This window comes from Melanotaenia boesemani, chromosome 7 (assembly GCF_017639745.1).
Source record: "Melanotaenia boesemani isolate fMelBoe1 chromosome 7, fMelBoe1.pri, whole genome shotgun sequence".
In the NCBI taxonomy this organism is placed as follows: domain Eukaryota; kingdom Metazoa; phylum Chordata; class Actinopteri; order Atheriniformes; family Melanotaeniidae; genus Melanotaenia; species Melanotaenia boesemani.
In genome coordinates, this window is record NC_055688.1 from 1,152,142 (window position 1) to 1,174,273 (window position 22,132).

Here is a 22,132-nt window from a genome sequence, read left to right on the forward strand (position 1 = left end):
CCTAAAAAGCAAAGAGAACAACATCCTGACTTTGGTAACTGTGGCTTTATTTCTGAGACTTTTCTGAAGTGTAAAACTCCACCCTGAACACACACATGTCCAAAATATGAGCAAAGGATGAGGAACACATGCTCAACGTGACCTGGTCTGCCAGAGAAATGATGATGGATTCAAGTTAAAATATATCGTTTCCTCGCTTCCACCAAACCCCTTCATCCACGCTGCCGCCATGATTCCTCTGTGTGTTATGGGATGTGTCTACCTGCTGTGTGTGTGGTTCAGCCAGCTCAGTGTGTGTGTGAGTGGACGTGCACGTGGAGGGAAACGTGCATCGGGAGTGAAGAGAGCGGAGAAGTGGTGCAAAAGTATGAAAGAGGTCTTGTAATAAAGCCGTTTCGCAGGCCAGCCGCTGCCTTTCTTCCTTGTTTCACCCCGTTAACGCGTGTAGAGGAGGGAGTTCACCCCGAAGAGAAAGCTGCTTCAGCCCTGGAGAAGAAGGATCCCCGTGTCTTCCAACCACGGTCAGAAGAGGAAAACGGGAAAGGTTAACATACGAATGAATGAAATGCACGTCAGGTGGTGGGCGTGGCCAAGGTGCCGCAGCATTGCTGACTGACAGGTCGCGCTCGCAGGAAGCAGAAATGTCGTGTTTTTAATGTCGGACAATCAGCCCTGGAACATTTTCATCTCGTCTATGAAATCTCACAAACGTCTCGTCATGTTTTCATCATCAGAGCCATTTTTAGCTCGTCACCGTCTCGTTATCCTCTTGAAAAAAAGGTTCAACAAAATAAATTCGTCACCATTGATGAAAACAACACTGACCCCAACACACCTCCCAGCCTGTATCAGCCTCTAACCTGATGCTGATTCGGGACCAGAATCCAGGGGCAGCAAATCCCCTTTCATGGTCGGAAACAGACCAAGTTAATTTTGTGTTAATCTTGATATGAGATTGAAAACTCTTGATGCAGTCTGCAGTCTTCAGATTTGACCTATGTGAGGATGATTGGATGTTTTTAATCCAGAAACTCGTGTTCGTGTCCCAGCCTTCATCCAGAGAACAGTTTGGTTCTGACTCTGAACAGGAAGCTCATACAGATGTTTTCACCTGGAACGAACAGAACTTGAACATTTGTTGCTTCTGTTGCTGCTCAGAGCCAGAAACAGGATGGAGCGGGTGGGTGGGTAACTGGACTCGATGCGTTTGTCCAGGTACGGCTTGGATCTGAGCCTGTACAGCAGCAGCAGCGTGTCTTCATAATTCACCGTCTCTTTACCTGCCTTCTTCATAAAAAACAGGAGAGAGTTTTCCCTTGTTCTGAAATAATTCCAACCTTTCTGGAGTTCTGATGGGTTCAGATCTGATCCCGGTCCACATCAATGTCCTGTGGTCAGTGATGAAGATGTACCCCTGTCCCTGTGTCCTTTACAGAAGGGAAACCTGCTGCCTTACAGTGACCCCGGGGTTATCTTCCTCTTCCTGGCATCCTACGCCGTGGTCACCATCATGCAGTGTTTCCTCATCAGCACAGCGTTCGCCCGGGCCAACCTGGCCGCCGCCTGTGGAGGAATCATCTACTTCACCCTCTACCTGCCCTACGTGCTGTGCATCGCCTGGTCCGACTACATTGGCTACGGAGCCAAAGTCTTTGCTGTGAGCTGCCTCAGATTTTATCACCTTGTTGTTCTGGTGCTGTGATTGGCCTGAGTGGGTCACATGTCCTTCTGCCCCGCAGAGCCTCCTGTCTCCTGTGGCATTTGGGTTTGGCTGCGAGTACTTCTCTCTGTTTGAGGAGCAAGGAGTCGGTATCCAGTGGAAGAACCTGGTGTCCAGCCCTCTTCAGGAAGACGAATTCAGCCTCCGTACCACTATCCTCATGATGTACTTTGACTCCTTCCTGTATGGAGTCCTCACCTGGTACCTCGAGGCTGTGTTTCCAGGTGAGCTTTTATCTCCTGAGTTGGTTTCTGCAGCTTCTGGTCAGCAGGAGAGAGCAGTGAGTCCTGGTCATAGACTGGGTCTGGGGTTTGGATGTCTGAATGAGTCCTGTTGGTCCTTAGGTCAGTACGGGATCCCTCGGCCCTGGTACTTCCCCTTCACCAAGTCCTACTGGTTTGGAGAGAAGGAGGGAAAGTCCAACAAAGTCCCTCTGAACCGCAAAGGAAACGCTTCAGGTGAGAATGCCGTGACCACAGCAGACCATAGGGTGGTGCTCTAGCTCCACCCATAAAGATCAAACACAGATGAGCAGTCTTGCTGAGCAGGTTTGTACGGTGTGCACCTGTTTGCAGCGGTGTGTATGGAGGAGGAACCAGCTCACCTGGAGCCAGGAGTCTACATTGAGAACCTGGTGAAGGTTTACAGACACGGTAAGAAGTTGGCGGTGGACGGACTGACGCTTGGATTCTACGAAGGACAAATCACATCTTTCCTGGGACACAACGGAGCTGGAAAAACCACCACCATGTGAGTAGCTGTGCTGATTCAGGACCATTACCGCCTGCTGCAGACCCCGTTCGATACCACGTTCTAACACACTGTAAGGGCTGCGTTTTGATCCCCTTATACAATGATGGTTATTCAAATTATTGTTAATAAAAAGGAAGTTTAGGGAAATATTTTTATCTCTGTTTGAAGTGAAAATGTTGACATGATCATTACAACAATGTTATGTAGAAAAACACATGTAGGAAAATGAATTTAAAGTGATAGCTTCACTAAACTAATAAACTAATAATTAAAATTTAATTTTAAATTGTGGCAGATTAAGACACAGACACCGCTGTGTGCTCAACCTGCTACCAAGTTTCTCTTGTTAGTCACACTCAACAAATTCACGGTGACTTTCTAGAGCCCTGTTCAGGTTCAGGTTCAGATACAGGTCCTGGTACAAACTGGTCCAGATTCCAGACATTGACCCATCTCGGCTCTGCAGGTCCATCTTGACCGGCTTGTTCCCTCCCACCTCTGGCACTGCTTACATCCTGGGCAAAGACATCCGGACGGAGCTGAGCAGCATCAGACAGAGTCTCGGTGTCTGTCCTCAACACAATGTCCTCTTCAGCATGTGAGTACTCCATTGTCTCCATTCACCTCTGATCTGGTTTCCAGTGTCTTGTGTCCCTGCTGTCATTTGACCTTGTCTGTTGCGCCCCCTGCAGGCTAACAGTGGAGGAGCACATATGGTTTTATGCCCGTCTCAAAGGTCTGACGGAGGAGCAGGTGAAAGGGGAGATTGAGCACATCCTGATGGACACAGGGTTGCCTCACAAACGCAGATCCAGAACCAGCACTCTGTCTGGCGGCATGCAGAGGAAGTTGTCCGTGGCTCTGGCCTTTGTTGGCGGCTCCAAGGTGGTGATCCTGGATGAGCCCACGGCCGGCGTCGACCCCTACGCCCGCAGAGGAATCTGGGACCTGCTGCTGAAGTACCGACAGGGTGAGGCTCTCTGATTGGTCAGGTTTTTGGTTTTTAGTCTCCAGCTGGACTTCAGGTTTACCTTCTGCTGTCCCATCAGGTCGGACCATCATCCTGTCCACGCACCACATGGATGAAGCCGATATGCTGGGTGACCGCATCGCCATCATCTCTCATGGGAAGCTGTGCTGTGTGGGCTCCTCTCTGTACCTGAAAAACCAGCTGGGGACGGGCTACTACCTGACTCTGGTGAAAAAAGACCCGGAACCATCGCTCAGCTCCTGCAGGAACTCTTCCAGCACTGTCTCCTTCAGCAAGAAGGTCTGATCCACACAGCCCAGATTCTGACCCACACAGTTGTGATTCTGGTCCAGTGGTGGTCTGTGGACCGTATCTGTACTGTGCAGTAGAACCTGACCCTGGTTCTCTGTTTCAGGACGAGGACGGCGCCTCTGTCAGCAGCAGCGACGCGGGACTCGGCAGCGAACATGAAAGTGAGGCAGCCACCATCGGTGAGCTCTCTGTTCCTGCACAGCGTTGAATTCCTTCACCTTCAGGTGGAGCTGATTCTCGTCTTGTTTCTGTGTCCTCAGAGAACGGCCCCTCGGCATCCATCTGCACCGCCCCCTTCGTCCCGCCGGACCCGTCTCTGGTGTCCAGCCTGATCCTGCGCCATGTCCCCGCCGCCCGTCTGGTGGAGGACCTGGGACATGAGCTGACCTACGTCCTGCCATACAGCGCTGCCAAGGACGGAGCCTTTGTGGAGCTCTTCAAAGACCTGGACCTGAAACTGGCTGAGCTTGGCATCTCCAGCTACGGCGTGTCCGACACTACGCTGGAGGAGGTGGGACACAATCAGCTGTTTTCTGTTTTTAAATGTGAGATTCTTAAAACTTTTCAACAACTTTATGGCTTTTCTAGATTTTCCTAAAAGTTGCTGAAGATAACGGAGTCGACACTGAGATGCCGTCAGGTGAGCAGGAAGTGACCTCAGACTGTGACATCCTTCAAAAAGAGTCTAAAATCAAGTCTGTACCATCTGTGTGTGTGTGTTGGTTCAGATGGCACACTTCCTGTTCAGAGGAGGAGGAGGACGCACGCGTTTGGTGGAGGAGAGCATCAGAGCTGTCTGAAACCGTTAACAGAGGATGACAACGACAACTGCAACGACTCTGATGGAGACCCTGGTACATGCACACTCAGACACACACACCTGGACACAATGACACAACAGTATTTGGCTGTAATGTTGTATTAGGATTTTGGTTTTACCTGAGACTCTGAGGTGTGTGAGGATGTGATGGTGTTTGGTCATGTGACCTGTGCGTCCTATCAGACTGCAGGGAGACCGACTGGCTGAACTGCACAGAAGGTAAAGGCTTGTACCAGGTGCAGGGGTGGAGCCTGAAGAGGCAGCAGTTTGTGGCTCTGATGTGGAAACGTTTTCTGTACGCACGGCGCTCCAGGAAGGGCTTCTTCGCTCAGGTATGCCCACCACACACCGTTCTCATCGCACTATCTCTGCAAAGGCAACTTGGAAAACTTAGTGTGTTTTCAGATCGTTCTTCCTGCCGTGTTCGTCTGCATCGCCCTGGTCTTCAGTCTGATTGTGCCCCCATTTGGAAAGTATCCCAGTCTAGAGCTGCAGCCCTGGATGTATGAGGACCAGGTCACCTTCATCAGGTATGTACCTGTCTGGGCAATTAATCAAAAATTTATCTAAAGCGACAATCAGAACCAACAGTCGACGTAATCTTTATCATGTCAATTGTTTAAATGATTTCTCTTTAATAAATTTAAAATATTCATTAAATTACCTTTTATAGTAAAACTGTGTGACGCTTCCACTTATTTTAAAATTAACATCTGCTCTTCTCTGATGAAAATATTTGCAAAAAGAACTTCCAGTTAGCTATGAGCGCTAAAAATAAAAGGATACAAAAACAATAGCATATAAATTGTAATCGAGGTATGTAGGTCACTTCCACAGTCCTAACTCAGTGTTTGTCGCATCAGTGATGACGCTCCTGGAGATGCCAACATGCAGAAGTTATTAAATGCTCTGTTGGACCCTCCAGGCCTCGGGAGTCGCTGCATGGACGGACATTCCATCCTGTAAGAACCTAAACTCTTCCTCCTCTTCACTGAGGTTCTGGTTGGATGGATGATGAATGATTGATGGATGGATGGATGATGGATGGATGGATGGGTTGATGGATAGATGGATGATGGATGATGGATGATGGATGATGGATGGATGGACGATGGCTGGATGATGGATGGATGGGTTGTGATTTTTCTTTTCTTTCTTTGACTCTCCCTCCTCCTCCTTAGAGAGGCCCTCTGTACGATGGGGGACGAGGACTGGCACACCCCTGAGGTCCCTGAAAGCGTCCAGCAGCTGTTCAGCTCCAGAAACTGGACCATGGACGACCCGTCTCCAGCCTGTTTCTGCACCTGTGATGGGAAGAAGAGGATGCTGCCAGAATGTCCTGCTGGAGCTGGAGGCCTGCCTCCACCTGAGGTCAGACCACCTGAGAGTTATCACTTCATGAAACTGGAACATGTTACAGCCTGTTGTTGCTCATCAGAACCAGCCTTTAGATGAAGTCCGAGCTTAGTGATCAGACCTGGTAAATCAGCTGATAGTTGCTAACCCTTTCAGACCAGTTTGAACCAGTTCTTGTTCCAGATCAGAGCTGTTGCTTCTTAGAGGAAGCCTGTCATCTGGCTGGTTAACTCTGATGTGAACACTTTTAGGCTGCATTCTGGCACCGTTTGGTCCGGTTTAAGTAAACCTTGGTCTGCTTCCACGGATAGTACTTTGGTTTGAAGCAGTGTGAATGCACATTCTCACATTGCTGTGGACCAAAGAATTGACCTCTGGTTCTACTGTGAACCAGGGGTCGCGGTTCACTTGCAAGTGGTGTGATTTGCTTAGAGTGAAAGCAAACAGTCCATCCAGTGAACCACAGACAGGAAGTGATGGAAAACGTGTTGCAGAGCAACAGGATGGATGTCTAGCTGCAACTCGGCTGGACAGGTTCTGGTGAAAACCACATTAGACTTAAACACCAAAGAAAACACAGAAGCCCAGAGACCGCATCAACTCAGTGTTTACTTGCAGTGAATGAGATGTTTCAGTCCTGGCCAATCAGTGAGCCAGACTTTCCTCTTCTTCCTCTTCCTCCTGCTTCTTTTTCTTCTTGGTCAGTGGTCTGTTCGAGGAATATCCTGGTATGGGGAAAACATAGTGAAGGGTTCAGAATCAAGGTACAAACCTTAAAAAAAACTATTCTTAAACTGTTAATTCCTGATTCAAGAAATGTATTTGCCATTAGAATTTGTGTGGATACACAAAGGAACTGGTTGTTCAGAGAGTCACAAAAAGATTCAGTTCTTTAAAAGACACCTACATCTATATATAAAAAGTACATGAAACCTTATATAAAAAAGGAAGATAAGACCATTTTTGTGTCACACCCAGGAGACAGTATACTACACTGTAGATGGATGGATGGAGGATGGATGGATGGATGGATGGGTGGATGTAGGATGGATGGATGGATGGATGGATGGAGGGTGGATGGATGGATGGATGGATGGATGGATGGATGGAGGGTGGATGGATGGATGGATGGATGATGGATGGATGATGGATGGATGGAGGATGGAGGGTGGATGGATGGAGGGTGGATGGAGGATGGAGGGTGGATGGATGATGGATGGATGGATGGAGGGTGGATGGATGGATGGATGGATGGATGGATGGATGGATGGATGGAGGATGGATGGATGGATGGAGGATGGAGGGTGGATGGATGGAGGGTGGATGGGTGGATGGACTATAGTAGTAATAATTATATTATTAATGTAATTATTTATAAAGAACTTTGTATAATTAACAATGAATTAATAAAACAATGTTGAGGTTGAGGAAAGCAAAAGAATGAAATGAAAACAGTGAATGAAATGCATCACTGAGACCAGACACGATGGCTGGTATGGTATCAGCTGGAAGCTGATGCCAGCCTCTCTTCACTCCCAGCCCTGTTCCACCCAGCGAGGCCTTCCCAGCTCGTCACGCTACGGCGCCGCTGGTCCTCCGCTCTTTATGTATTTGGACCCAGGTTCGTAAACATTTTGGATGGCAGGCTGGCTCGATTCAAGTCCCAATAACAGCAAACCTTCAGTTTGGGAACCACCTCAGCCAGAAAGGGTCCGACTTCTGAATCAGGCTGGAGGTGAAACTCAAAACCCAAAACAGTCTGAGCTTAAACAGCCTCCTGTCATCCTGTGAGTTCTAGATTAAGTTCTGATCGAACCGCATCCGTAGAACCGAACTGATTCAGTAGCACCTGTTTCTTTAGATGAAGCTCAGTGCCTCCGACACGCTGCAGAACCTGACGGGAAGAAACGTCTCTGACTACCTGGTGAAGACTTATGCTGAGATCATCGGAAAGAGGTGAGACGCACAGGACTCACCTGCACTTACCTGAGAAACCCCACCTGAGGAAGGTGATGTAAAGGTTTCTGTTTGTCTTCACAGCCTGAAGAATAAAGTCTGGGTGAATGAATTCAGGTCAGAATCTGGATTTATCTCACAGCATCAGTTCGTCTCTCAGTGCTCCAACATGCTCAGGTGTTCTGTCCCATCTGCAGGTACGGAGGCTTCTCATTGGGCGCCCGGAGCACACAAGTCCTCCCACCAGCCAATGAGATTGATGATGCCATTGAGAGAGTCCGAAAGATCTTTGAATTACAGAAGGTGAGTGAAAGAAGGTCGGCTTTGTGTCTGGGTCACAGAACCGAGCTGGATCAGAAAATCCGAACAGACCCTTGAAGTGTGCTTTAATCTGGAGTTTGTTTCCTACAGGGAGCTGCTGCCGACCGCTTCCTGGACAGCCTGTCCAGCTTCATCAACGGCCTGGACACCAAAAACAACGTCAAGGTGAGTAAACACAGCAGGTAAACCCACCTGTTGGTTCAGTCAGAAAACACCTTAATTTACCTGCCTAACCCCCACACATCTGAAATGAAAGCAGAGACGAGGCAGGTGGTTCAGCAGGTACCTGAACAGGTGAGTTACTGGTCCTGACTTGTTCATGAACTTGGTCTCTTCAGATCTGGTTCAACAACAAAGGCTGGCACAGCGTGCCGGCCTTCATCAACGTGATGAACAACGGCATCCTGAGAGCCACCCTACCCGGAGACGCCGACCCCAGCAGCTACGGCATCATCGCCCACAACCACCCGCTCAACCTGACCAAGGAGCAGCTGTCCCAGGTCGCCCTGTAAGTACACACCTGATCCACACACACACCTGATCCACACACACACCTGATCCACACACACACCTGATCCACACACACCTGATCCACACACACACCTGATCCACACACGCACCTGATCCACACACATCTGATCCACACGCACCCGATCCACACACACCTGATCCACACACACACCTGATCCACACAAACACCTGATCCACACACACACCTGATCCACACACACACCTGATCCACACACACCTGATCCACACACACACCTGATCCACACACGCACCTGATCCACACACACACCTGATCCACACACATCTGATCCACACGCACCCGATCCACACACACCTGATCCACACAAACACCTGATCCACACACACACCTGATCCACACGCACCTGATCCACACACACACCTGATCCACACGCACCTGATCCACACACACACCTGATCCACACACACAACTGATCCACACGCACCTGATCCACACGCACCTGATCCACACAAACACCTGATCCACACACACACCTGATCCACACGCACCTGATCCACACACACACCTGATCCACACGCACCTGATCCACACGCACCTGATCCACACACACACCTGATCCACACACATCTGATCCACACGCACCTGATCCACACACACACCTGATCCACACACACACCTGATCCACACACACACCTGATCCACACGCACCTGATCCACACACACACCTGATCCACACACATCTGATCCACACACACACCTGATCCACACACATCTGATCCACACACACACCTGATCCACACACACACCTGATCCACACGCACCTGATCCACACGCACCTGATCCACACACACACCTGATCCACACACACATCTGATCCACACACATCTGATCCACACACACACCTGATCCACACACACACCTGATCCACACGCACCTGATCCACACGCACCTGATCCACACACACACCTGATCCACACACACACCTGATCCACACACATCTGATCCACACACACACCTGATCCACACACACACCTGATCCACACACATCTGATCCACACGCACCTGATCCACACACACACCTGATCCACACACACCTGATCCACACACACACCTGATCCACACAAACACCTGATCCACACACACACCTGATCCACACGCACCTGATCCACACACACCTGATCCACACACACCTGATCCACACACACACCTGATCCACACACACCTGATCCACACGCACCTGATCCACACACACACCTGATCCACACACACCTGATCCACACACACCTGATCCACACACGCACCTGATCCACACACACACCTGATCCACACGCACCTGATCCACACACACACCTGATCCACACACACCTGATCCACACACACCTGATCCACACACACACCTGATCCACACACACACCTGATCCACACACACCTGATCCACACACGCACCTGATCCACACACATCTGATCCACACGCACCCGATCCACACACACCTGATCCACACACACACCTGATCCACACAAACACCTGATCCACACAAACACCTGATCCACACACACACCTGATCCACACACACACCTGATCCACACACACACCTGATCCACACACACCTGATCCACACACACACCTGATCCACACACGCACCTGATCCACACACACACCTGATCCACACACACACCTGATCCACACACATCTGATCCACACACACACCTGATCTACACACACACCTGATCCACACACACCTGATCCACACACGCACCTGATCCACACACATCTGATCCACACGCACCCGATCCACACACACCTGATCCACACACACACCTGATCCACACAAACACCTGATCCACACACACACCTGATCCACACACACACCTGATCCACACGCACCCGATCCACACACACCTGATCCACACACACACCTGATCCACACAAACACCTGATCCACACACACACCTGATCCACACACACACCTGATCCACACGCACCTGATCCACACACACCTGATCCACACACACCTGATCCACACACACACCTGATCCACACACACCTGATCCACACGCACCTGATCCACACACACACCTGATCCACACACACCTGATCCACACACACACCTGATCCACACACACCTGATCCACACACACACCTGATCCACACGCACCTGATCCACACACACCTGATCCACACGCACCTGATCCACACACACACCTGATCCACACACACCTGATCCACACACACCTGATCCACACACACACCTGATCCACACACACCTGATCCACACGCACCTGATCCACACACACACCTGATCCACACACACCTGATCCACACACACCTGATCCACACACACACCTGATCCACACACACCTGATCCACACACACACCTGATCCACACACACCTGATCCACACACACCTGATCCACACACACACCTGATCCACACACACCTGATCCACACGCACCTGATCCACACACACACCTGATCCACACACACCTGATCCACACACACCTGATCCACACACGCACCTGATCCACACACACACCTGATCCACACGCACCTGATCCACACACACACCTGATCCACACACACCTGATCCACACACACCTGATCCACACACACACCTGATCCACACACACACCTGATCCACACACACCTGATCCACACACGCACCTGATCCACACACATCTGATCCACACGCACCCGATCCACACACACCTGATCCACACACACACCTGATCCACACAAACACCTGATCCACACACACACCTGATCCACACACACACCTGATCCACACACACCTGATCCACACACACACCTGATCCACACACACACCCGATCCACACACACCTGATCCACACACACACCTGATCCACACAAACACCTGATCCACACACACACCTGATCCACACGCACCTGATCCACACACACACACACACACCTGATCCACACGCACCTGATCCACACGCACCTGATCCACACGCACCTGATCCACACACACACCTGATCCACACACATCTGATCCACACACACCTGATCCACACGCACCTGATCCACACGCACCTGATCCACACACACACCTGATCCACACACACACCTGATCCACACACACCTGATCCACACACACACCTGATCCACACACACACCTGATCCACACACACCTGATCCACACGCACCTGATCCACACGCACCTGATCCACACACACACCTGATCCACACACATCTGATCCACACACACACCTGATCCACACACACACCTGATCCACACACATCTGATCCACACGCACCCGATCCACACACACCTGATCCACACACACACCTGATCCACACAAACACCTGATCCACACACACACCTGATCCACACACACACCTGATCCACACGCACCTGATCCACACACACCTGATCCACACACACCTGATCCACACACACACCTGATCCACACACACCTGATCCACACGCACCTGATCCACACACACACCTGATCCACACACACCTGATCCACACACACACCTGATCCACACACACCTGATCCACACACACACCTGATCCACACGCACCTGATCCACACACACCTGATCCACACGCACCTGATCCACACACACACCTGATCCACACACACCTGATCCACACACACCTGATCCACACACACACCTGATCCACACACACCTGATCCACACGCACCTGATCCACACACACACCTGATCCACACACACCTGATCCACACACACCTGATCCACACACACACCTGATCCACACACACCTGATCCACACACACACCTGATCCACACACACCTGATCCACACACACCTGATCCACTCCCACATGTAGGAGACATCGTTACACTGGATATTTTGGACCTCAGGTGTCACCACTGTTCCTTTTCCTCTCCGTTTCCAGGGTAACCACCTCAGTGGACGTCCTGGTGTCGATCTGCGTCATCTTCGCCATGTCCTTCGTCCCTGCGAGCTTTGTGGTCTTCCTCATCCAGGAGCGAGTCAGTAAAGCCAAACACATGCAGTTCATCAGCGGCGTGCAGCCGCTGCTCTACTGGGTGGCCAACTTCATCTGGGACATGGTGAGGTTCGAACCAAGCCCCATATCACAGTGTGTGTGTGTGTTGTTAATGCTTGTGTGTCTCTGCAGTGTAACTACTTCGTCCCAGCAACACTCGTCATCCTCATCTTCATCTGTTTCCAACAAAAAGCCTACGTCTCCTCCACCAACCTGCCGACGCTTGCCCTGCTGCTGCTACTCTACGGGTCAGATACTCCCTACTCCACCCTGCTACACCCTACTACACCCTACTACATCCTACTCCACCCTGCTACACTCTACTACACCCTACTACATCCTACTCCACCCTGCTACACCCTGCTACATCCTCCTACACCCTGCTACACCCTACTACATCCTCCTCCACCCTGCTATACCCTACTACATCCTGCTACACCCTACTACACCCTGCTACATCCTCCTACACCCTGCTACACCCTACTACATCCTGCTACACCCTACTACACCCTGCTACATCCTCCTACACCCTGCTACACCCTACTACACCCTGCTACATCCTCCTACACCCTGCTACACCCTACTCCACCCTGCTACACCCTACTACATCCTACTCCACCCTGCTACACCCTACTACATCCTCCTCCACCCTGCTATACCCTACTACATCCTGCTACACCCTACTACACCCTGCTACATCCTCCTCCACCCTGCTACACCCTACTACACCCTACTACATCCTACTCCACCCTGCTACACCCTACTACACCCTACTACATCCTACTCCACCCTGCTACACCCTGCTACATCCTCCTACACCCTGCTACACCCTACTACATCCTCCTCCACCCTGCTATACCCTACTACATCCTGCTACACCCTACTACACCCTGCTACATCCTCCTACACCCTGCTACACCCTACTACATCCTGCTACACCCTACTACACCCTGCTACATCCTCCTACACCCTGCTACACCCTACTACACCCTGCTACATCCTCCTACACCCTGCTACACCCTACTCCACCCTGCTACACCCTACTACATCCTACTCCACCCTGCTACACCCTACTACATCCTCCTCCACCCTGCTATACCCTACTACATCCTGCTACACCCTACTACACCCTGCTACATCCTCCTCCACCCTGCTACACCCTACTACACCCTACTACATCCTACTCCACCCTGCTACACCCTACTACATCCTACTCCACCCTGCTACACCCTACTACACCCTGCTACACCCTACTACATCCTGCTACACCCTACTACACCCTCCTACACCCTGCTACACCCTACTACATCCTGCTACACCCTACTACACCCTGCTACATCCTCCTACACCCTGCTACACCCTACTACATCCTGCTACACCATCTTACGCTGCACCAATTCTAATCACTCTGAAGTACAGTGGTGGTACCTCTGGTTCCGTGTCAGTTTGTTTCCTGACAGAAAGCTGCTGTCTCCATGTCTCTGTGTCTCCAGCTGGTCCATCACGCCACTCATGTATCCAGCCTCCTTCTTCTTCAAAATCCCCAGCACAGCGTACGTTGTTCTCACCAGTGTCAACATCCTCATCGGGATCAACGGCAGCATCTCCACCTTCGTCATGGAGCTTTTTGGAGACCACGTGAGTTCCTGCCAAGCAGCCGGAACACTGCTGAATACAAGCAGGTCTTTAACTTGTGTTTTCTGCAGGAGATCGGCGGCATCAATGACATCCTGAAGAACGTCCTCCTCATCTTCCCTCACTTCTGTCTGGGTCGGGGACTCATCGACATGGTGAAGAACCAGGCCATGGCTGATGCCCTTGAGAGATTTGGTAAGCCCACAACGTAGTGTTTGGTTCTGTAGCTCACATGGAGTCTCTGAACCAGAACCTGGAACCTCAGGTGTAAAAAAAAAACAGCTTTCACACAGGAAGAGGGTGGAGTCACAAATTCTGACAAAAAATAAAAGTGTGTGAGACCACGCACACACCTCATCCTGTGAACGTTTTCCTCTTAAACTGAATCCTAACAGGTTCTAGTTCTGGCACAGTTTACAGAAGAGTCCACATACTTTCATGACGGCTTTCTTTGTGGCTCCGCCCACACACTTTCACACCGTTCAGTTTGCTAAATTCTGAAGTGGGTGTGGAAACTTTGGGATCAGAACCTTTGAACAAGTAGTTTCATGACTGTTGTGTTGCAGGTGAGAACCGGTTCCGCTCCCCTCTGGAGTGGGACATGGTGGGAAAAAACCTGCTCGCCATGGCTGTGGAGGGAGTGGTCTTCTTCATCATCACTGTCCTCATTCAGTACCGGTTCTGCATCAAACCCAGGTAGGTCCAAACCAGTTCTTTCGTAGCTTTTCTTATTTTTCCTCTCTTTTTTTCTACCTGCTTTTAATTCACCTAGATGAGTTTATGTTAATGAGTGTGTGTGTGTGTGTGTGCGTGCGTACGTGCTTGCACAGGCCTGTCAGTAAACTCACCAAACTGGGAGCTGTGGGTGAGGAAGATGAGGATGTGGCCCGAGAGAGGCAGAGAATTGTCCACAGTCTCGGACACGGAGACATCCTGGAGCTCCGGCAGCTCACCAAGGTGGGCGGGTTTTACACTGGGGGGGTTGGGGGTAGTAGTGGGTGTACTGGGTCTTATGGTAGCTGAACTGTGTCCTGCAGGTGTTTAAGAGGAAGCAGAAACCAGCTGTGGACCGTCTGTGTGTCGGGATTCCACCTGGAGAGGTGAGTTAGACTCCAGGAAGATGAAACGTGAGTGGAGGAGATAAAGCTCTAAATGATTAACAACCTGTGTGTGTGTGTGTGTGTGTGCGGTTAGTGTTTTGGCCTGCTCGGTGTGAACGGAGCCGGGAAGACCACCACCTTTAAGATGTTGACGGGTGACACCTTGGTGACCAGCGGGGAGGCCTTCCTGGCTGGAAAGAGGTGAGTGCTCCAAATCTGACCTGAGGGCAGCCGGGTGGACAGAACCTGGACATGTCTTGTGGTTCTGGTTCTGTGTTTCACTGGCAGCTCAGGGAAAAACCCTGAAAACACATCAAGTTGTTTGATCTGAACCAGAAAGCACCCTCCACAGTGAACCCTACAGACCAGGGGAGCCAGTTTTAATCTGGTCCAGGTCTTCAGGACAGCTTCTCTCTCTGAGGTCTCCGTAATGACAGACGTCCCCTCATTGGAGGTGTGGCCAAAGTCCCCATGCTCATGTTAGACAGGAACTTTCTCACCGGTCCAGAGGTTGGGGTTAAGCTCATTATTAAGCTCCATCCTTCAATCAGCAGGAATTAAAGTTCAGAGCTGCTGGAGGTTTTCAACCTGTGGTTCTGGACACTGCAGGACTGTTGCAGTCCCACAGGAGGGCTGATGTTGGAACATCTTCCAGAACTGCTGCGTCCTCATCATGTTCTTGTTCTGCTGATGATCAGGTCCAGTTTTTGTTGGGCTTTGAAGCTGCTGCTATTCAGTATGTTCTGGTCCTGATGCTTGTGTGTCTGTCTCTCAGCATCCTTAGAGAGATTGACGAGGTCCATCAAAACATGGGTTACTGTCCGCAGTTTGACGCCATCAATGAGCTGCTGACAGGAAGAGAACACCTGGAGCTGTACGCCGTCCTCCGAGGCGTCCCCGAGAAGGAAGTGTGCGACGTGAGTCACACAAACATACACAACACCTCTCTGTACCGGGATGGACTGGGTCGGTCGGGTTTACTGCTGTTTGATTGACAGGTGGCAGAGTGGGGAATCAGGAAACTGAGTCTGTTGAAGTACGCCGATAAAAGAGCCGGAAGTTACAGCGGGGGGAACATGAGGAAGCTGTCCACGGCCATGGCTCTGATCGGAGCGCCGTCGGTCGTCTTCCTGGTGAGATCCTCTTCCTCCTCCTCTGCTTTTTCCTTTTCCTCCTCTTTTATTTCTCTGAAGTGAGCTAGAAAAATCCAGAGAATCAGTGGAATTCCAAACATTAAATCAAATTTTATACATTATTCTAAGAAGAAGAGTGTGCTGGCTGAGTTCGGACGACCCACATCGGTCGTCTTTTCCGTGGATTCCTCCATCCATCATTTCAACAAAGAAAACACGATGAGACCCTTTTTTACACCATCTGACCACAATGTTCTCCTTAGTTTATTCCTGAGCAGCAGCTTTCATTTGCTTGTAGTTTCCAGACATTTCCAGCAGTCTGTGGGTCTTTCTGCTTGACTTCACCAGGACATTTGTTGTCCTGGTGAACGGAGAGAAGAGTGTCTGGAACCGTCCATCATTGTGGAGATGATGACAGGAACTGTTCTGGCCATAAGCTGCAGATCTTGGGCTACGTTGCGGGGTTGTTCACATGTCAGTGTGGACTGCGATGGAGGTGGCCTGGAAGGGCCATGTGCTCGGAGAAAAACATTCACAGGAGTAAATACGGATGCTTCACGTGTTTGTGTATCAGTATACTTGCAGTCAGAACCAACGAAATTCTGCACAATTAATGAATCAGAGGAGACAGATAAAAATGAGGGCACCATTGTTAACATAATTCAGTGTTGTTGCGTTTCCCTTCCATTTGTCGCACTTTTGTGACGTGAAATTCGGATGAAATGCGGTATTACCGTTCAGACTGAGATCGCTTCAACCCTGGTCAGATACCTTTAAATGTGGCCTGGATCCGATTTTTCAAAATCCTGTTTGTGCTGTTGTCATTAAAAAATCTGATATGCATCAGAGCTGCAGTGTCACCATATCCTCAGTCGCCCTCCTGACCAGAGTCGAGTATCTCCTGGTTAGGAGCCAGCGTTCAGTTCTCTGTTGTTCTGGAGATGCTGTTGGACCAGAGAGACGCCAACATCCAGCAGCATTACACTAAAACCGGTTCAGTCCCGTTTAGAGTCCAGTCCAGGGTTCTGTCCGGACTCCAGTCTACAGATTAAACTGAACTGGGTCACAAAATGTTTAGAACCGAGTTCACAGTGAACGTCTGAGTTTTTATGAGCTTGTCCCTTATAACCCTCCTCGTCCTCTTTCAGCATTCCGGAGCGTTAGGAAGTTCTGGAAAGTCTGAGCAGAAGATCCAGATGTACGTTTCTAGTTTTCCTACCAGGAACTGGAATATATCCTGGCTGCCACGCATTCCTAGAGTGCGTTTGGCACGTAGGCCTCTTGAACGCTAGAGGCGCTCATGCTAACAAGAGCGTGACCACAACAGGTCTGAGGTAAACACTGTGGCGGTAAAAGACCGTCTCTCAGACCGCACCCACCGGCATCTGTACCATTTACCTGTTGCACTTATTAAACACTCATGCCTTAACAGTTGGCAACAAACCGGAAGTGTTTTCGGGATTTATGACCCAGAAATACAGCGTGACTGTAGACTGACTTTTTCTCTAAGTCCGTGTGCGCCCCCTTGTGGTGACCTACCGTACTGAGCGTTTTTGCCGCACCGTGCTTCCATAGCAGAGTGTTTACCTGTATGCTTGCGTTCACAGCAAGTAAATCCCCGCCCTTAGAGATCCAGAACACCGCGGATCCAGCTGCTGTGATGTCACCAGGTGGATAAAACCACCTGATTCAGGATCAACATGTAACTTCCTGTTCGTTTGCTCTGGTTCAGGTTCATTCTGCTTTCACTCGTTTATGTTTGGTGTCTGTTCAGTTCAACAGTAATATGCAAATGAGCCGCTGGCCCAGCAGCTGGATGGTAGCTTGTCCCTCCTCCTGCTCCGTCCGTGGTCGATGTGTTACACAACAGCAGCAGACGCCTTACAGCCAATCGGAGAGCAGTTAAGCAGGATTTGGGAGGAGGGGGGTTGTTGTGTAACGGGGGATTACAAGGAGCTGCTGCAGGTTACTGAGCACAGAGAAGACAGACAGGCTGCAGGGCACCACAGAAGAAGAGTTTCATGCGTGTTAGGATGCCCCTCCTCCCTCTCCTCCTCACCTTCTCGCTCTGCTTCCTGCTCCACCTGTGGGCCAACCTGAACCTGGCTGTCCTCCTCGTTACAGGACGAGCCCACCACCGGCATGGACCCCAAGGCCCGCCGGGCCCTCTGGAACTGCATCACCAGCGTCATCAAGGAGGGCCGCTCCGTCGTCCTCACCTCGCACAGGTGAGTCACCTGAGACGGACACGAGGGCAGGAAGTGTCTGCTGTGTTTGGTTTATGAGTTGAGGGGAACTCTGGGTTTTCGGTTCCAAAAAGAGACCAGAAAGTCCTACCCTGGGTCAGACCTCGAACAGATCCTATCATTTTCTGATAAATTTCTCATCCAGTGGTACTTTTTTTACTTTATTTCTAATGGGTTGTTTTTTTAGGACTATAAAAAGACTTTAAAAAGGGAGGGAGGAGGAGGCTTAGTGCAACGAATGAAATGAAATGTTTCACATGACCGTACACATTCAACTATGCATATACAAGTACAGGAGAACCTGTACACATATACACACACAAATATACTACTTACATGCACCTACATACCCATTTCTGTGTGTACCCTATGACTAGTGTCCATTCAACACAAAAAGGTAGGTCCAGTTGAGACAAGACAGAAGATTGTGGAGTTAAAGTAAATGCTCTGGTTCAGTGACAGCTGGTATCTGAACCCGGCATCATCACACCAGGACCACACCAGGACCGCACCAGGACCACACCAAACACATGCTGAGGGATTTTTTGTTGTACTATTCCATCACTGCTTTTAAATCCTGGATGTCACTGAATACTCACTGTGTAAATCAGCCAGTCTGTCTTAGCTTTCTGAATATGGTACACACACACACACACATTCACACACACTCACACACACACACACACACACACACACACACATTCACATGACCTAACCACGACCCACCAGGACCAATCTGGGGTTCAGGGTCTTGCTCAGGGACACCTCGACACGAGCTCGACAGGCTGAGGATCGAACCGGCAACCCTCAGGCTGTAGGACGACCGCTCTGCCCCCTGAACCACGCCGCCCTGTATGCTCTCCTTTATTTTCAGTTGTGTAGTTGTGTTTTTCCTCAGTGGGACTGAACATGAAGACAAAGTTTTCTCCTGTCCACCACACCCACAGTTTCAATCTGGTGAAATGTTCAATGGATTCCAACTTTGACTCGGCAGCAGTTTTTTCCCATGATGCATCTCTCTGCTTAGCAGTAGTGTTCGCTTTTTTCAGGTATCGGAGCTCCAGTGATGATAGATTTTCATCGTGGTTTCTAAGTTGGGGTAAAGATTTTCTCTGAACTGGAGACTGAAGCTCAGTTAGACCTGATTCGTGGAGCTGTCATGGTTACCTGTCACACAGGTGTGTGATGTCCCGCTGTGTGTGTTTGTGTCACAGTATGGAGGAATGTGAAGCCCTGTGTACCAGGATGGCCATCATGGTGAACGGCAGGTTCAGGTGTCTCGGCAGCGTCCAACACCTGAAGAACAGGTAACACTCACACACACAGCCTCAGTCTGTAGGCCACGCCTACTTCTGTAAGTGTGACAGTGTGTTTGTGCATCAGGTTCGGTGACGGCTACACTATCATCCTACGGGTTGCGGGGCCCGACCCAGACCTGGTTCCTGTCATGAAGTTCATAGAGAGCGAGCTGAGCGGCAGCAGCCTGAAGGAGAGCCACCGGAACATGCTGCAGTACCAGCTGCCGTCCTCGCTCACCTCGCTCGCCCACATCTTCTCCATCCTCGCCAAGAACAAGGACACGCTCCGGATCGAAGACTACTCCGTCACTCAGACCACACTGGACCAGGTACCACAACACAACCTGAGCTCCTCTCACAGGGATCTCACACAGTTCTGGTTCTGGCTCCGTTCTGGAGTCTCAAAACCTCAGTGCTTTTTGGCGAAACGGCCCGTGTTCACACCAGTTTAACCAGAACCAAAGCAGGAGGACTTTACTCTGCAAGCATGGTTAAGTCATCAGGTCTATTATAACCTCCAGTTTCCCCAAATAAACGATGTATTCAGACAACTGAGTGAATTTCAGGATAAATCACCACCCAAATTTAAATGGGTACCAGGCAACTTAACAAGGCAGCAACACGCAGGGTTTACTCTGACCAGTGATTCCAGTGTTGGATCGAGCTGTTAGTCACTCTGAACTTTACACACCAACTGTTGAACCTCACCTTGACGAGAGGATAACTTCCTACCATCAGGTGGGGGAGGAGGTAGCTGATGAGAAAACAGAAACTGACTGATGCTGTTTGTGGTTTCAGGTTTTTGTGAACTTTGCGAAGGACCAGAGTGACGACTATCTGTCCAAAGACATGTCAGTGAGGCGGAAAGACATCGCCATCGACATGCCAATGCTAAGCTCCACCTGCAGGGCCACCGAGGGAGGGGGTGGGCCCGGGGAGAGCGTCATGTGACCTTGTGTGACATCTTTGGCCTGGACTTGTCCAGCGGCAGGGAGGACAGCCCCTCCTACCTGCTGTGATGTCACACTGACTTGAAAAAGGTGGTGGGCGGAGCCACCTGCTGCCTGATGCCAGTCAATGCAAGTGATTTCCTCTGAGTTAAAAACTTGACCGTTGTCAGAGCTCTTAGAGCCTCGTAATTGAAGCTGAACGAAGACGAGTGTCGTCAGCGATGAAGAATCCAAATCATTCCAAACGGCCGAGGGCTCGACTGCAAATCACCAGTTCTGGATCCGTTCGGTTGGACTTATTTATATTTGTAGCTGCAGCACAAACCTGTAACTTGTTTTTATTTTGGGGTCCATGATGTTTCATTGTAGTGTTGAACAACCAATCAGAGTGCTCGATACAAAGACGTGATTGATTTTCTAGTTGTTTTTTATGAACAGATGATAAAGGAGCAGATCTGTTAGTCTGGGTGTGAAATGGTTAAATACCTCATCAGCTCCTGGAAGCACACTACAGTATTGATCGATGGGATCGTTGATTGATCGGATCATTGATCGGTGGTCGTCCTCTGCAGCACTTTAAGTGTTCGAGCATCAGTTTGTTTGCACTGAATCAACCTTTTTCTCATCATCTTCTTTGTTGTGCTGCTGATGGAAGAGAAGCTGTTACAGCCCAACAAGCAGAATAAACAAACAAAATCTGTCTCTGACCACTTCTTAATGCACACACACACACACACACACACGATTATGATTACATCACCATGATTCATTGAAGCAGCTGACTGATCTCCTGAAACCAGGAAGTAAACATGAGAAAAGGTTACATTTTTCCAGGACTCACATTTGAAGTTTAATAAACTCTTCAGTGGAAAGTAATTTTTTAAATGTTAGTCAGCGAGAAGTTAACTCGTGTGTTAAAACGAGTGAAGCTGCAGATTCCCAGAACTGGTCTGGATCCGACTTCAGGTTTGCTGGTATTTTGTTCCAGATATCAGAAGCAGAAAAATGAAATGTTTAGATTTTACTCTCTGGATGGAAAACAAACTGGACCCAGATGATCTCAGAAGTCTC

The 22,132-nt window shown here is 50.0% G+C and overlaps 1 protein-coding gene across 2 annotated transcripts in view; it reads left to right on the plus strand.

Annotated features, from left to right (window-relative positions):
* The window catches only part of abca1b (ATP-binding cassette, sub-family A (ABC1), member 1B), a 55,038-nt gene extending 33,277 nt beyond the window's left edge, over positions 1-21,761 (plus strand). Inside the window, exons 16-49 of one of the 2 annotated variants that reach the window (XM_041990020.1) lie at positions 1,436-1,657; positions 1,740-1,944; positions 2,065-2,178; positions 2,296-2,470; positions 2,940-3,071; positions 3,166-3,443; positions 3,523-3,743; positions 3,859-3,934; positions 4,016-4,266; positions 4,344-4,395; positions 4,484-4,609; positions 4,759-4,907; positions 4,981-5,105; positions 5,439-5,537; positions 5,757-5,946; positions 7,793-7,887; positions 7,972-8,004; positions 8,085-8,190; positions 8,299-8,373; positions 8,547-8,716; positions 12,586-12,763; positions 12,832-12,947; positions 14,193-14,337; positions 14,406-14,529; positions 14,901-15,030; positions 15,165-15,291; positions 15,372-15,434; positions 15,529-15,635; positions 16,210-16,351; positions 16,433-16,567; positions 18,692-18,795; positions 20,028-20,120; positions 20,197-20,440; positions 20,910-21,761. In XM_041990020.1, the coding sequence (XP_041845954.1) occupies positions 1,436-1,657; positions 1,740-1,944; positions 2,065-2,178; positions 2,296-2,470; positions 2,940-3,071; positions 3,166-3,443; positions 3,523-3,743; positions 3,859-3,934; positions 4,016-4,266; positions 4,344-4,395; positions 4,484-4,609; positions 4,759-4,907; positions 4,981-5,105; positions 5,439-5,537; positions 5,757-5,946; positions 7,793-7,887; positions 7,972-8,004; positions 8,085-8,190; positions 8,299-8,373; positions 8,547-8,716; positions 12,586-12,763; positions 12,832-12,947; positions 14,193-14,337; positions 14,406-14,529; positions 14,901-15,030; positions 15,165-15,291; positions 15,372-15,434; positions 15,529-15,635; positions 16,210-16,351; positions 16,433-16,567; positions 18,692-18,795; positions 20,028-20,120; positions 20,197-20,440; positions 20,910-21,062 (4,755 nt within the window). In that variant the 3' untranslated portion in view covers positions 21,063-21,761. The remainder of the gene's footprint in view (positions 1-1,435; positions 1,658-1,739; positions 1,945-2,064; positions 2,179-2,295; positions 2,471-2,939; positions 3,072-3,165; positions 3,444-3,522; positions 3,744-3,858; positions 3,935-4,015; positions 4,267-4,343; positions 4,396-4,483; positions 4,610-4,758; positions 4,908-4,980; positions 5,106-5,438; positions 5,538-5,756; positions 5,947-7,792; positions 7,888-7,971; positions 8,005-8,084; positions 8,191-8,298; positions 8,374-8,546; positions 8,717-12,585; positions 12,764-12,831; positions 12,948-14,192; positions 14,338-14,405; positions 14,530-14,900; positions 15,031-15,164; positions 15,292-15,371; positions 15,435-15,528; positions 15,636-16,209; positions 16,352-16,432; positions 16,568-18,691; positions 18,796-20,027; positions 20,121-20,196; positions 20,441-20,909) is intronic. The other variant, XM_041990021.1, reaches the window with a different exon arrangement.
* The last annotated feature ends 371 nt before the right edge of the window (positions 21,762-22,132 follow it).